General features: G+C 49.0%; 1 protein-coding gene across 1 annotated transcript; it reads right to left on the bottom strand.

The window, feature by feature from the left end:
• Nucleotides 1–2,740: 2,740 nt before the first annotated feature.
• PPP1R14A (protein phosphatase 1 regulatory inhibitor subunit 14A) lies at nucleotides 2,741–6,932 on the bottom strand. Its single transcript, XM_081273337.1, has 4 exons — nucleotides 6,686–6,932; nucleotides 4,248–4,328; nucleotides 3,688–3,720; nucleotides 2,741–2,979 (listed from the first exon to the last, which is right to left on the bottom strand). The coding sequence occupies exons 1-4, from the start codon at nucleotides 6,884–6,886 to the stop codon at nucleotides 2,851–2,853; spliced, it is 444 nt and encodes a 147-aa protein (XP_081129463.1). The 5' UTR covers nucleotides 6,887–6,932; the 3' UTR covers nucleotides 2,741–2,850.
• Between the last annotated feature and the right edge of the window lie 9,241 nt (nucleotides 6,933–16,173).

The following is a 16,173-nucleotide window of genomic DNA, read 5'->3' as shown; positions in this document are numbered from 1 at the left end:
TCTACTTCTGGAACTCGCTGTGTTTTTTTGTTGTTTTTTTGTTTGTTTTTTTTTTTTTGTTTTTTTTGCTTGTTTTGTTTTGTTGGAGTTTCTTTCTTTCTTTCCTTTCCTTTTTTTTTTTTTTTTGGAACTGGACATTGAATCCTGGATCCTGCACCACTGAACAATATCCCCATATCCCCACCGCTATTAATTTATTTATTGGTACCAGGGATTAAACCCAGGGGTGCTTAACCACTGAGTCAAACCCCAGCCCTTTTTATTTTTTATTTTGAGACAGGGTCTCACTAAGTTGCTCAGAGCCTCCGTAAATTGGTGAGGCTAGCTCTGAACTGGCGATCCTCCTTCCTTGGCCTCCTGAGTCAAAGGGTGCTTGAGCTCTTCTTTTGATGAAATGGCAACAGCTGGGAGAACTCTGCAGTATCTCGCCGCCCGCGTCTAATTTAACACCACTTCACACGGCCACGAGGGGGCGCCGTTACCCACCCGTCCACACAAGGAAGGTTGCAATGCGGGGTGTGACCACCAGGGATGCTGTTCCTGCAGAAGTACCCACCGTGTGCTAGGTGCTGGTCTCCACGCTAGGAATACAAAGCCGGCGAGGAGTGTGTATTCTGTAGATGCGGAAGTGTAGACAGACCATAAAATAAACTCATGGATCACTTCAAATTTAACAGGAAGGCGGGGCGCGGGGACGCATGTCTGTAATCCCAGCAGTTTGGGAGGCTGAGGCAGGAGGATTGCGAGTTCAATCAGCCTCAGCAACTTAGCGAGGCCCTAAGCAACTCAGCAAGACCCTGCCTCTGATAAAGTATAAAAAGGGCTGGGGATGTGTCCCCATGGGTGAGCACCCTGGGTTTAATCCCCAGTACCAAATTAAATAAAAATAATATAAAAACGGTGATCTTTGGCAGAAAGAGGAACAGGGAATAGGGCGGATGGAGACTGCGGGGGGGGGGGGGTGCAGTGGGGTGTGACAAAAAGTGTCATCTTGCTGTGGTGTGGGGAGGAGACCACAGACTGTGGGAGGGAGGCACTAGTGCGGCCTCAGTGTGGGGGCGGTGGGGCAGGTCCACTGTGTTCCTTGGGGCTTTTCCATATCAGAGGGCCTCCGATTCAGTGTTTCCAAATCTTGCTGTGGGATGGCGGCTGCAGGAGCTAATGACCCACCCCTCCCCCCAGTTATAAAGTTGATAACAATGAGTATTGTTTGCCTGACTGCAGTATCCTCCCAAGTTCCCATTTCCCAGATGAGGAAACTGAGAAGTCCAACAGTGGTACCCCAGGACTTTAGAACCTGGTTGGTGGGGAAGGTAACTGGGGATTGAACCCAGGGGTACTATCATGGAGATTCATCCCCAACCCTTTTATTTTATCTTGAGACAGGGTCTTACTAAATTGCTGAGGCTGACCTCAAACTTGAGAACCTCCTGCCTCAGCCTCTGGAGTCACTGGGATCACGGCCTGTGCCATTGCACCCAGCAAAACCTGGGTTGCGAGCACATGTTGTCCCCACAATGAAGAGGAACCAAAAACAGGTTCTGTGAGAGGGAAGTAGAAAGAGATCCCTGGCCCAAGGTGGGTGTTCTGGGACATGGACCCAGTTGATGATAGGGGACTCCTCCATTCTAACATTCTCTGCATCTATCTGAACAGACTGGGAAGCTTTGGTGGCTGTGTACAGGGACAGTGTGGCCTCCTGCTGGACTGGACCAGCCACTCCCAGATGCTCTTCTGGGCGGCCCAGCCTCTAGGATGGCTGCTGATCCTGGCTGGATGGCTCAGGAGGGGAGAGGAGCCCAGCCTTGGTTAGTAGAGGAGAGATGAGAGATGCCCTGGCTCTGGCCCTGCCCAGGCTAAGCCCTGCCACTGTCTCTGAACTGACCCAGCTGGAAACCACTCAGGCCATCGGCCTCCTGAGAATTTGCTAGCAGCCACTAACCACTTCCCAGGGCCAGCCCCTCCCCTGACCTCCAGCCTCCCTGCCATCAGGAGGATTTAATTAACCCTTGCTAAGGGGGAAGTGGTCTGTCCTGATTGGAGGAAGGCCCTACCAATATCCAGTATTTTCCCTGGCTCAGCCCCAATGTCCATCCCCCTTCCCACAAGTTGAGGGTCCTCAAGATACCATGTCACCCATCCTCCAAAGTCTGGCCTTCAAGTTCCTCCAGGATTTTACCACCTCAAGGGGAAATGGCTTCTCCCAAGTGCCTTGGGCCATTCAGTGTACCTCCCTGAGACCCGGGTGCTGCTCTCTGACCAGTGAGTGAGCACCTTCCGGCCAGCAAGAGTAGACTCTGGGTGGTTTCAGTTCTACACCCGGCACACAGTGACCGCCCGGCACACAGTGACCGCCGGGCACACTTCACGCCCTCATGAATGACTCCTTTGCTCGGTGACCACCCGTGGGGGTGATGAGGGCCACACTGGGTCGTGTGTATCTCCCCTGGCCCAGAGGTCTAGGCTGTCATTGCCCCCAGCAGTCCTGGGCGGCCCACAGGGACCCTGCTGGCTGGGACTGGGCCAGGCGAGGGAGGGGAGCAGGGAGGACAGGATGTGAGTCCCAAGGCGCGGCTGGGTCGGCAGGGCCTGTTCTCAGGCTCTCTGGCCAGGAGCGAGCCTCCATCTGGCGGGGCCAGCTGCGGGCGCTGGGACACACGGCCCCAGGACACACGGCCCCAGCAGGAGAGAGGGAGGCCGGGCCAGGGGCTGCAGGGACACGGGGGCAAACACCGAGAGGGAAAACAGGCACGCGGTGTTATTGTCACAGAACCATTAAATACAACTTATCCACAAGCTGGGGAGCTGGGCAGTGCTGGGGAGGGCGCGGGGTCAGCGAGGCCAGGAGGGTCAGGGAGGTGCCGTCCGGGTCTGGTCCTGGAGGGGGCTCGGGCTGCCCTCGTCGGAAGGGCTGGGCTGGCGGAGGCCGGGCTGTTTGTGGAGGCCCCGCAACTTGGCCAGCAACTCCTGGACGAAGTCCTGGGGACGGGGGGGGGGGGGGGGGGGGGTGCTGAGACTCGGGCAGGGGCCCCGTGCATGGGGCTCTCCAGCCTCCTGCTCTTCAGTGGGGGCCGGGGGGGGGTAGGGAGGAACGGTGGGATATTAAGAGGCAGAGATGGGGCAGGAGGAACCTGAGACCAGGGAAAGAGACAGAGACCGAGATGGAGAGACACAGAGACACAGAGACATGATGTTTCGCAGGCCAAGAGATGACCAGGAGGGTCCCCAGAGACAGAGGCCTGAGATAGTTCCAGGCCAGACTGACACAGTGACGTTTGTCCCTCAGGCTGCCCAGAGCTGGTTGGAGAAACATGAATATTTTTCCCTTTTAAAGCAGGGAAGGAAGTGGGAGGAGCTGGAGGTTCAGCTTCTCGGCCTGGAGGAGGCCCCTGGGAGGAGGCACTGAAGGGAGAGAGGCTGAGCTCCCAGCAGCAGCCCCGAGGACAGGCCCAGCAAGAGGTAGAGGCAGGGACGGGAGACAGATGGGGAGGCGCTCAGAGGGAGCCTATAATGGAGCCCCCATGGCAGATGGGGAGAGGAGGGAGGAGGAGGAGACAAAGGGCATCAGTGGAGACCAGAAGAGCTGGGCGGGGGCTGAGCCCCACTGGCCAACCCCACTCCACTCCCTCCCCCAATACCAGGGTGCGGGGGACCAGACAAGGCCTGGGACTCTTGACAAAAACTCACCTCTGTGGGGTTCCTGCATGACTTCAGGAGTCCCTAAAAAAACCCACCCCACAAAAAACCCCAGTAAATATATAATACTTATTCCTCTCCAACCCCTTCCCTTTCCCAACAGAGCCCCAAGACAGCAAGACAAATGGAAGTCAGATCCCAGGGTGGACTTCCCACCTGTTTCAAGAGAGGAACACTGCCTGGGGGACTTCACAGAGTGAATGGGGGCAGGATTGAATCACCAGATCCAGGGGGTGAGAAACTCATGCATTTTCTAACCCTGGAAAAGCGAAGACCAAAAGGATATGGCTGCCAGACTGCCTTAGTTTGAATCATAGCTGTTTTCCTACTGAGCTGTGTGACCCTGGGCAAATGATCTCACCTCTCTGGGCCTCATTTTCCTCAATATCTGGAGATAACAATCGCACCTGCTTTCTAGGGTTTTGTGGGGATGAACAGTTGGTAACTGTACAGTGTGCAGCACACAGTAAAGTGCTCAATGAACACGTCAACTAGGGCTATTCTTTTTAGGGCCAAAGTGGAAGACAGGGAGGCAGCTCTCCCCAACCTACCTGGATTTTCCGGCTTCTCTCCTCTTCACTCTCCAGTTCCAATAATTCATCAATATTGACCTCATCGGGCATATCTGCCTCCTAAGGCAAGAGAGCAGGGCTGGTTAGGACCCTTCCCTCCCTGCCTGCCTTTGTCCAGGACTCTGGGGGAGCCCCACCAACACAGGGCCCAGCTGGCGGATTCTGGAGCAATAATGTGGCAGTCAGGGACAGCACCACCAAGGCGGGACATCTGGGTGCTGGGGGGGAGGGGTGACAGATGGGTTGATGGAGGCCCAGAGTCCTGGACCAGCCCCATGCCTAGGCCCCTGGGCCCGTGAGCCTCGGGGCTGGCACTGGTCTATCCCCTTGGCCGCAGTTCCTCCTGTGGAAAACAGGCCTGGTCAAGTCTTGGAATGTCATATTCTGGGACTCGGGAGAGGGGCTGGCTTGTGCCCTTTCAAGGAAAAGTCTTAGCACTAGGTGCCGGGGGAGGGGAGCCTGAGGGGGCAGGCCCCTTCCCCCAAGGGACACAAGTGGGAATAGGGCCCAGGGCCAACCCATGGGGCTAGAGGCCAAAGTGCAACTGGGTGGATCCAGGAAGATGACCACCCAGGCCTCCGGAGGTGGGTGGTGAGATAATCAGGAGTGAGCCAAGAGTGTTCGGCCTCACTGGGCAGTGGCCCAAAAGATGTCTGGCTCAGGACCCCTGCTGGGAACAGGGCCCAGCTGTCCCCAGCAAGGGATCCCTGTGCCTACAGTCTCTCCTCCCCACCCGAAGTCCTGCTGTCTGGATGGGTGACGGGTGTGACTTTGGCCCTGCCACAGAGCTTGATGCCAAGGGTCCAGGCTGGCTGAGGTGCAGAGGTTGGTGGCATCATCTGGGCCATTTCCTACCAGGGCCTGTCAGTCTTGAGTGAGTGTCCATCACGTGGCTGGGGCTTGGGTGTGTTTGTCTCATTGTTACACATCCATGGCCAGTTGTGGGACTGCTGTCCATTATTATTATAGGATGCCACCACCAGCATCTGATCACCCGTGAGTCCACACATGTGTCTGAGGAGAGAGGTCCTTGTGTCACTGTGAGGGGACATGGCTTCTACCACCTTCCTGCTGTGCGCTTGTAGGACCACTGGGAACCTGGGGCTATTTTCTGCATTCATGACTCTGAGCAGACTCAAATGACAAAGTGCCCCGTCTGCTATGTGTGGACATATGGAGGGGTGGCTGATGCTCTTGCGTGCCCGAGGGCAGCTGCAATTCTGTGTCTGGGTGCACCCAGAGCTTACTCAATTTTGTGTAATGGTATAACTTGTATAATGGTATAATTTGTGTCATGGTATAACTATAATTGCTGTAGATTTGTGTCTGTGAGTGTGGTGGTATTTGTCATTGGATTTGTAGGTGGCAAGAATTTTTTTCTTTAGAAAATAATGGATGTAGTTGGGTGGGGTGGCGCATGCCTGTAATCCCAGATGCTCAGGAGGCTAGACAGGAGGATCATGAGTTCAAAGCCTGCCTCAGCAACTTAGTGAGGCCCTGTCTCAAGATTAAAAAAAAAAAAAAAAAAAAAAAGGCTGGGATGTGGCTCAGTGGTTAAGTGCCCCTGGGTTCAAACCCCAGTACCAAAAAAAAAAAAAAAAAAAAAAAAAAGGAGAAGAAATAATGGATGTGTGTGCCAAGGATACAGCTCAGTTGTCAGAGGCTTGCATGTGTGAAACTCTGGGTTCAATCCCCGGAACCAAAAAAAGAAGACATGATGATAATAGACACATGTGTGTAACTTGAGTCACTCTGTGTCCTAGACTAGCTATTGGAGCTTGCATTGTCTGTGTGTCCCTACAGCTTTTACCAAGGAACACTTTGTGTTGAGTGTGCTTGTGTTGAGGGTGTGTGTTTGGGTGGCCAAGGCAAGTGTGTCCTGGGTGGGGGGTGCAGCTCCTGGCGAATGGCAATCCACAAGTGCCCACATCTCCTGTCCTCCTGAGTTTGCGAGTGGCTGTCACTTCTGTTTATGCGTGGCTGCAGCTTCTATCACCGTGCACATCTGTGTACACTGCTGCTTCCTTTGCTGTGCGTGTCCCTGTGGTCCTATCTCCTCGGTCACCATGTCTATGTTTGGCTTTAAGACACCCCTCCCCCCACCCATTCGCCAGATATGGTGGCCCTGGTTCCTCAGTTTTACCTCCTCGGCTCCTGTAGACGAACCCCCTGACCCTTCCCAGGTGTTTGGACACATGTTTGGGGACCCAAGTGTGTCTCTGTCCACAAGCAGAGTGCCCTGCCTGGAGTGCAGGCGGGTGAGTGCCTGGATGAGTGCTGCCCGGGGGCGTGCGACCTCCGGTGTGGAGCGGGATGCGCGTGCATCGCGGACCGTGCATCGCGGACCGTGCATCGCGGACCCCGCACCCGGGCCACCCACCCCGCTGCAGCCCGGCCCGGGACCCTCCGCGTCTCACCCGGCCGCGGTACATCTCCTCCAAGCGCCCGTCGATCCACTTCTCCACGTCCAGCCGCCGCTGCAGCTCCCGCCGATCGTACTTGACGGTGACACGTGCGTGCCGTTTCTGCAGCCCCCCGGGGCTGCCCCCGGGCCCGCGGGCCCGCGATGGGGACTGCAGCTTGCTCAGCACCCGCTTGCCCAGCCTCTGCGCTGCCATCCCGCAGCCGCCGGCCAGCGCCGCTCTGTGGCCTCCGCCGGGCGCCTGGGGGCCTCTTACCGGAGGGGCGGGGCCGCGGGGCGGGGGCTCGCGCTGGTGGGGGGGGTGCGGCCCCGCCCCCTCCGCCCGGGCCTCAGTTTCTCCGCGCGCAGCGGCGAGGACAGGCCACTTCCGGGTCTGGAAGCCCGCAGACGTGACAGCCTCAGGTATGGGTAGGGTCCGGGAGCCCCGCCGGGCCGCTGGGGCTCCCCAGACCTGCATCCCGGGGGCGGGGTCCCGGGACGGACTCGGGGACCCGGGCAGTCTGTGCCCTCTGGTGGCCGCGGCTGGTCGTGCAGGAGCCTTCGCTACTGGGAGGGGGCGGGGGCGGGGGCGGGGGCGGGGGCGGGGGCGGGGGCGGGTCAAGCCTTAAGACTTCGAGCAGTCTTTCTTTCTATTTTCCTTCTCTCTCTCTCTCCCCTGTCTTTGCGGTGCTGGCCTATCGTACTCTAGGCAAACCGCAAAACGATCATTGATGCTCCACCGTCCATCAATTTATTCACTTGCCCCAGTCAACACATATTGAGCGCCTTCTGGGAACAAGAGGTGGAACAATGAAGCCCGGCTTCGTGGAGTTGGCACTTGGTGGAGACAGATAGTAAATATACTATGTAAAAAGCCTGTCCTGGGGGGCTGCGCTTGTGGCTCAGTGGTAGAGCGCTTGCCTAGCAGCGTGTGAGACACTGGTTTGATCCTCAGCATCACATAAAAATAAATAAATGAAATAAAGGCATTAAAAAAAAGAAAAAGAAAAAGAAACTTGGCTTGGTGGCACAGGCCCTTCATCCAAGTTTCTTGAGAAACTGAGACAGAAGAACTTCAAATTCAAGGTCAACCTGGGCAACATAGAAAGAACCCGTCTCAAAAATAAGTAAGTACAGCATGTTATGCACTTTGCTATACTGCGATAAGCTTCGTGGAGAACTACAAAGCAGAAAAGGAGAAACAGAACCGGAGTGAGGGAAGGATTGGGATTTAACAAGGGTGATCAGGGAAACCCCTCACTTCACAGATCTTCCAACTTTTGATTATATGCAGCAAGAATGTTACTTTAAAACTTAGATTCTGGGGCTGGGGATGTGGCTTAGTGGTAGAGGACTTGCCTAGCATGTAGAAGTCATGTAAAAATGGGTAAAATAATAATACAAATTAGCAAGAATGTCTCAAATAAAAAATAAAAAGGACTGAGGATGTAACTCAATGGTAAAGTGCCCCTAGGGTTCAATCTCATTAGGGGAAAAAAAAGCTGAACACCATTAGCCATCAAGGAAATACAAATCAAAGTAGGGTGACTATTTGTGTGTGTGTGTACACGCATGCGTGCACAGGCACGCATGTACATGTGCGTGGTACTGGGTATTGAACCCAGGGCCTTACACGTGCTAAGCAAGTACTGTTCCAGGAGTTTCATTCCCTGCCCTATTTTGTACTTTATTTAGAGAGAGGGTATCACTGAATTGCTTGGCGCCTCACTGTTGCTGAGGCTGCCTTTGAACCTGAGATCCTCCTGCCTCAGCCTCCCAAACTGCTGGGATTACAGGTGTGCACCACCACACCTAACCTATAATTTCTTTTTTTTTTCTTTAAAGAGAGAGTGAGAGAGGAGAGAGAGTGAGAGAGAGAGAGAGAATTTTTAATATTTATTTTTTAGTTCTCGGCGGACACAACATCTTTGTTGGTATGTGGTGCTGAGGATCGAACCCGGGCCGCACGCATGCGAGGCGAGCGCGCTACCGCTTGAGCCACATCCCCAGCCCCCCTAACCTATAATTTCTAAAACACGGTAAATAATAAAGAATGGGCAAGGATTTAGAAAAATTAGGACCTCATAAATTGATGGTGGGAATGCAAATGTGCAGCTACTTTGGAAAACAGTCTGGCAGTTCTTCAAAAGATTAAATTTGCTGCCGGGCACCGTGGCACATGACTGCAGTTTGGGAGGCTGAGACAGAGAGTTGTGAGTTCAAAGCCAGCCGCAGCAACTGCAAGGCACTAAGCAACTCAGTGAGACCCTGTCTAAGAGGTTTCTTTTAGGGATAATGAAATTTTCCAAAATCGATCGTAATGATAAAACCTTTAGAATATATTAAAAACCATTGAATTATGAGGTGCAGTGGCACATACCTGTAACCACAGCTACTCAGAAGGCTGAGGCAGGAGGATCCCGACCTGGACAACTTAGTGAGACCTTGCCTCAAAAAAAAAAAAGTGAAAAGGGCTGGGGATGTAGCTCAGTAGAAGAGCACCCCCGGGTTCAATCTCAGGTACCAAAATATAATAATAATAATAATAATAATAATTATTATTATTATTATTATTATTATTATTATTATTTACTACTTTAATTTATTGTCTATTTCCCAACTAGTGGTTTACCAAAGGCAGGGTGGTAGCAGGGATCCATCCTGGGTACAGGCAAAAGGGAATCTAGGGTGGGGATGTAACTTAGTGGCAGAAGCTTGCCTAGCATGCCCCAAGCCCTGGGTTCAATCCCCACCACACCAAAAATAAAACAAAGCAATCAAAAGGGGGAAAAAAGGGTGGAGTGGGTAATACCATCTGTGGATAACATAAAGATAATGATAAAACTGATCAACACTCAGTCTAGGTTTCATCAAATGTTTCAGTGACAATTTCAACAGTGTAGTGCTAAAAGTATCTTTCAACTTCAGGAAAAAATTATTTTGTTGGTGTGCTTGCTAATAATAGATGCAATTATAGTAGAGTTTTTTTTTCTTTTCTTTTCTGGTAATCTCATTTTAATAATATGTATGCAAGCTTCAAATGATATATTTTAGTATTCCTTTAGTAAAAAAACATTGCATTTGTGTTAGTTTTGTATTGCTGCATAACAAATTAACACAAACTTAGCAGGTTAAAACAAAACAGGTTTATTTATTTATTTTAATTATTTTGGGGGGATGGGGCCTCCCTGTGTTCTCAGGCTGGCCTTGAACTCTGAGTCAGCCTCCCCAGTAGCTGGAGCTTCAGGAACACCACTATGTCTGACTGAGGCCTTCATTTTCTTGCCGGCCCTCAATCAGGGCCCATCACAGACCCTGTGGTAGGTTCCCTGCCATGTGGCCCCCTTCATGGGTCCTCTCCAACTCTGGCAGCTAACTTCCTGAAGCCAGAACAGTTTCTGTTTCTTTTTGGTCTCAGGGATTAAACCCATGGGCCCTTAACCACTGAGCCAAATTCCCAGTCCTTATTATTATTTTGAGACAAGGTCTCATAAGTTGTTTAGGGCCTCACTTGGTTGCAGAGGCTGGTCTTGAATTTGCTGTCCTCCTGCGTCAGCCTCCTGAGCAGCTGGGATTACAGGCCAGCCACTGCATCAGGTTCCATGGCATATCTTATTTATTTACTTACTTATTTTTGATACTAGGGATTGAACCCAGGGGTGTTTAACAACTGAACCTCATTTCCAGCCCATTTTTTATTTTGAGACAGCGTTTTTCTAAGTTGTTCAGCACCTCCTTAAATTGTTGAGCCTGTCTTTGAACTTGCAATCTTCCTGCCTCAGTCTCCTGAGTTGCTGGGCTTACAGGCAACCACCTCTCCCCGGCACACCTTGATTGCATCAAAAGGCCAGACAAGTGATCAACCCTTGCCATCTGGGTTTGTGCTCTGTGATATTTGCACAGTGACAAATGATGCATTTCTCAGAACAAATCCCCATAGTTGAAACAATGTGCTGGGTGTGTTGGCACATGCATATAATCCCATTGACTCAGGAGACTGAGGCAAATGGGTTACAAATTGGAGGACATTCTCAGCAATTTATTGAGACCCTGACTCAAAATTTAAAAAGTAAAAATAAAGTGGGATGGGTATGTGGCTCAGTGATAAAGAGCCTCTGGGTTCAATCCTCCAGCACCAAAAAAAAAAAAAAAAAAAAAAAAATTGCTGGGCACGGTGGCACAGCAACTCAGGAGGCTAAGGCAGGAGGATAGCAAGTTCAAGGCCAGCCTCAGCAATTCAGAGGGATCTGGTCTCAAAATAAAGATTAAAAAAGATTGGGGATGTAGCTCAGTAGTAAAACACCAAAGCACCCCTAGGTTCAATCCATAGTACCAAAAATAAAGACTGTATAGAGAATTCCCAGGTATACAGTTGACCCAACACATACAGACTCAGCCATATGTGTTCTTTTTGAAAATATGTTTCTAACACTTTGGACATTTGGACTGAGTCTCAGGCCTCTGACTCTATGTATTTTTTCCATTTAAATAAGATTAGAAATAAAAATAATAGCACTGTGGTGGTAAAGATGAAAAGAACTATTCAGCATTCTACACATTCCTTTGGAGTTTTCATGTTTAAAAAATTAAAACAGGATTCAGTGGTTAGAGTACTTGTCTAGCATGCATGAAGCTCTGGGTTTCATGCTCAGCACTGAAAAAATACAAACAAAAAAAAAGATAAAAGTGGAAAAGGATGTGAACTTTGATGTATAATATTTTTATTTTGGTAAGTGCAAACTTTCTTTCATACATAAATTATTTTACTGAATTTGAGTAACATCTTTTGTTAAATAAAAACGACAGGTCATTGTTTTCAACTTGGCCCCAACAGAACAGGCTAAAAGTAAAAATGGGGGCCTGGGGTATAGCTTTAGTGGTAGAAGTCCTTTGGGTTCAATCCTCATTAACACACCCACACCCACACACACAAAAGGAGTAACTCATGCTGAAGTTCCTTGTCACCAAGCTGAAACGCAGGCTGTTTATCTGACCTTTAAGGATGATTAGAAAGATTACAGCCAATTTTTACAAATAGGCTAGTTTCAATTGAAATGATAATGAAGTTAATGCTATACAAAAGAAGTAACCAGATATAACCATATCTTAACTAAAGGGTTATTTTCCTATTGTCTGTCTCCCTGTTTCTGTCTAATAATAACTTTGGAATAACCAGTCCATTTTGTTCTTTTGTATCTGCTTTCTTCAGCCCTTCTCTGTCTATAAAACCAACCTCTTCTGCTCAGTCCTTCAAAACACTTATTCTGCTTTATGGAATGAAACGTGGCCTAATTCTAGAAATGAAAATACAACCAATTAAGATATTTAGGAAAGAAAACAAATATTTAGGGTTGTAGGTTGGGCATGGTGGTGCATAGCTGTAATCCCAGCTACCTAAGAGACTGAGGCAGGAGGCGAACAAGTTCCAGACCAGCCTGGGCAATTTAGCAAGATCCTGTCTTAAAATAAAAAGGGCTGTGGATTTAGCTCAGAGGTAGAGCACTCTTGGGTTTAGTCCCCAGTTGTTCAACACCAGCGCTGGAAAGACCCTAGTGGGCTGTTTTCTAATCCCAAAGTAAGAACTTGATGGCCAGGCATGGTAGTTCACGTATGCAAACTCAATGACTTGAGAGTCTGAGGCAGGAGGATCACAAGTTTGAGGATAGCCTTAGCAATTTAGCAAGGTTCTGAGCAACTTAGTGATCTGTCTCAAAATAAAAAAGGGCATGGGGAGGTAGCTCAGTAGTAAAGTGCCCCTAGGTTCAATCCCTAGTACCAAAGAAGTTGGTGGCCTCAATGGAGAGAGGTTTTTTTTTTTTGAACCAGAGATTGAACCCAGGGGCGCTTAACCACTGAGCCACATCCCCAGCCTTTTTTGTATTTTATTTACAGACAGGGTCTCCTGAGTTGCTTAGGGCCTTGCTAAGTTGCTGAGGCTGGGTTTGAACTCAGGACCCTCCTACCTCAGCCTCCTACAGGTGTGTACCGCCATGCCTGGCTAGTTTGTGCATTTTATTTATTTTTTATTTATTTATTTTTTTTAATATATATATATATATTTTTTAGTTTTCAGCGGACACAACATCTTTATTTGTATATGGTGCTGTGGATCAAACCCGGGCCGCACGCATGCCAGGCGAGCACGCTACCGCCTGAGCCACATCCCTAGCCCCTGTGCATTTTATTATACACACTCTCCTAAGCAGCAACAGGCCAGGATACAATGGAAGTCCATCCCACACCTAGAAGCAGGGGACAACATATACAGGATAGATTGCATGCCAACTGCACATATGGGTTTCTTCATGTGTTTTATGAGAACATGAATTTACAACCAAGAACATGACTTTTCTTCTTCTTTGATCCCCACCTAAATACTGGAGATTAGAGAAGGTGTCACTTTACCTCCTCCTTGTTCCCTCCAACACATTCTTGGGAGTTTTCTTAGCTCACCTTCAGAAACATTAAGCCTTCTATGCACTGACTTGTGTTTACTCCAACACCAGTACCACCGCCACACACATACAAATTTAGAGCCAGGCACAGTGGCACATTCCTGTAATCCTAGCAGCTCTAGAGGCTGAGGTAGGAGGATCGCAAGTTCAAAGTCAACCTCAGCAATTTAGCAAGGCCCTAAGCAATTTATCACACCCAGTCTCAAAATTATAAAACAAAAAGGGCTGGGGATTTGGCTCCATGCTTAAGCCCTTTTGGGTTCAATCCCTGGTAGAAAATAAAATAAAATTAGAATTTATTAATTTATCATTGCTAATTATTTTAAAACTAAAGAGCAAAATGAAATATGGTTCTTACATGATTATACTTTTGTTTTTGTAGTGCTGGGGAATGAACCTACAGGTGCTTAACCACTACAACCCCAGCACCACCCCCTTTTTTTAAGTTGTAGTTAGACACAATACCTTTATTTTATTTATTTATTTTTTTATGTGATGCTGAGGATCAAACCCAGTGCCTCGCACATGCTAGGTGAGAGTTCTACCACTGAGCCACAACCCCAGGCCCCCAGCCCTTTTTATGTTTTATTTTCTCTCTCTGAAGTTGCTGAGGCTGGTCTGGAACTTGGGATCCTCCACCTCAGCCTCCAGAGTTGTTGGGATTACAGGTGGGTGACATGAAGTCTGGCTACAAGATTATTTTTGCAAATTATTTTCTGGTAGAGAAGAGGGGTATTTTTAAGAGCTCACTCCAGGTCTTAAATATGCTATCTCTACTATTTGCCCCAAGTTTATGCTGCATTCTGACAGGGCAGGAATTTTGCTTTGCTCAATCCCTTAGCTTCTGCAGTAAGTTCAATAGTACCTGGCTCAAGGCGGGTGCTAAATGAATGTGCTGAATAGTGGACCTGTGAGTGAGTGAGTGAATGGAGAGGCCTGTGTTTTCCCCAGCCTCGACCTGCCACAACTTTCTTCTCTGTCTTCATACCTAAGCCAGGGCTTATTGGGAGACAGTAGAAATGGGGGATTCAAATGCTGGCAGAAACATTCAGACTATTGACCTTGAGTCTCAAGACCTCACTGTGAGACACCAGATTTGTTGGTTCTTTGTCTTTTAATTTTGAAGAATGAAATCCGTAGCTATGAAAGGTGAAAGCAAAGAAACAGGATTTATTAAAGTAACAGAAAGAAAGCCAAACTCTAGCAGGGGAGGCAAGGTTTTTGCTGGGTGGATGTTATGGATGGGTTTATACAATAAGGTTAGAGGGGAGTTAGCTGGCCTTGAAGACCATAGGCTAGAGATTTTAAAGAAGTGGGTCTTTGAGTCCAGTCATACCAGGAACCTAATGTTTATTTGCCCAATAAACAGGATGTCAATCATGTTCCACTCTGGCTGGCTCAGGGACTGGCTCATGATTCCTTCAGGCTCTGGAGTCACTGGCTACTAGCTGTCTACTTCGTTTGTAAGCTCCTCAGGCTGGAGGACCCTTAACCCTCTCTGCCTAACACATGTATATCTCCTACTCTCAACAGCAAGATTTTAAAAAGTGGCTGGCACTGTACCTGTAATCCCAGTGATTCAAGAGGCCGAGGCAAGTTCGAGGCCCACTTATTCAATTTAGTGAGGTCCTAAGCAACTCACCGACTCTGTCTCAAAATAAAAACTAAAAAGGGTTGGGGATATGGCTCAGTGGTAAAAACATTACTGGGTTCCATCTCCAGGAACAAAAAAGGATGACTGGCAAAAACCTGGAATTGTAAACACTAAGGTAAACACCATACTTGATAACTCAGTTAAAAGGTTCTTCATATATCATGCCACAGAGGAGCCTGCACACTGGGAGTGTCTGATTCCTGGAACACACTGATGACTGTCCCCTTAAGACCTTAGCATCTGTGTTCCAGATGCTCGAATATTTGTCCTTGTCCCTTCTCGTCTTTAAGAGTTCATTATCAGAGGCACTTCCGTCAAACTCTTTCTCCACATCCCAATTCAAAAGGTCTCTTGCTGTTTTACATCCAAGCTGTCAAATTTATGTCCCACTTCTTTTAAAAATATTTTTTAGTTGTAGATGGCACAATGCCTTTATTTTACTTATTTATTTTTATGCAGTGTTGAGGATCGAGCCCAATTGCTAGGTAAGTGTCTACCAGTAAGCCCCAGCCCTGTCCCACTGTTTTTAATAAAGACAATGTTTTCTTTCTTTGTGTGTATGTGGTACTGGGGACTGAACCCAGGAGTGCTCTCCAACTGAGCTATATCCCCAACCTTTTTATTATTTTATTACTATTTCAATACTGTATGTATTTTAATTATACTGTTGAATGTCCTCTACTTCTATGCCTGCCCCTCCACACTGCTCCCCCCCCCCTTTCTTTTTTCCTTTTTGGTACAGGGGATTAAACCCAGGAGCGCTTAACCATTGAGTCACAATCCCACCCATATATATATATTTTTTTGGGGGGTGTGGGGGGTGTGGGGGGGTACCGGGAATTGGATTCTTGGGCACTTGACCACTAAGCCACATCCCCAGCCCTTTTTTGTATTTTATTTAGAGGCAGGGTTTTGCCGAATTCCTTGGGGCCTCGCAAATTGCTGAGGCTGGCTTTGAACTTGAAATTCCCTTGCTTCAGCCTTCGAAGCTGCTGGGATAGGCCCTGTTGGTGTGCGTCAGCGCTCCCAGCTCCTCCATCCCACTTTAATAGTCAGCTCATATAGCCCCACCTCCAGAAAATCCTCCCTGACTACCTTTTTTTTAATATTTATTTTTTATAGTTTTTTTAGGTGGACACAATATTTTTATGTGGTGCTGAGGATCGAACCCAGTGCCTCACGCATGCCAGGCGAGCCACATCCCCAACCTGGGTGCCTTCTTTGGCTCTCCCCTTTTCGGGTATGATCACTCTGCCTTGAGCTTCCCCAGCCCAGCCCTGATGCCTGTCTGTGGCTGGCTGGTGGAGTATTTCTCTTCTTACCTGTACTGCGAATCCTGGAAATGGGGTCCATCAGCTGCCCTGGTATTCTACCGTCCCAGCCCCTGTTCACTAA

The sequence above is a fragment of the Spermophilus citellus genome (genome assembly GCF_964194105.1).
Source record: "Spermophilus citellus genome assembly, chromosome: 18".
In the NCBI taxonomy this organism is placed as follows: Eukaryota; Metazoa; Chordata; class Mammalia; order Rodentia; family Sciuridae; genus Spermophilus; species Spermophilus citellus.
The sequence above is the reverse complement of the archived record's forward strand: the minus strand, read 5'-3'. Positions and strand labels throughout refer to the sequence as shown.

What these genes read in the sequence shown, in the direction of transcription:
- PPP1R14A (XM_081273337.1), bottom strand. Translation starts at nt 6,886, where the DNA reads ATGGCAGCGCAGAGGCTGGGCAAGCGGGTGCTGAGCAAGCTGCAGTCC. An exon ending in AGGAGATGTACCGCGGCCGG is followed by an intron (nt 4,329 to 6,685) that starts GTGAGACGCGGA and finishes CTCTTGCCTTAG; the next exon opens with GAGGCAGATATGCCCGATGA. An exon ending in CATGCAGGAACCCCACAGAG is followed by an intron (nt 2,980 to 3,687) that starts GTGAGTTTTTGT and finishes CCCCGTCCCCAG; the next exon opens with GACTTCGTCCAGGAGTTGCT.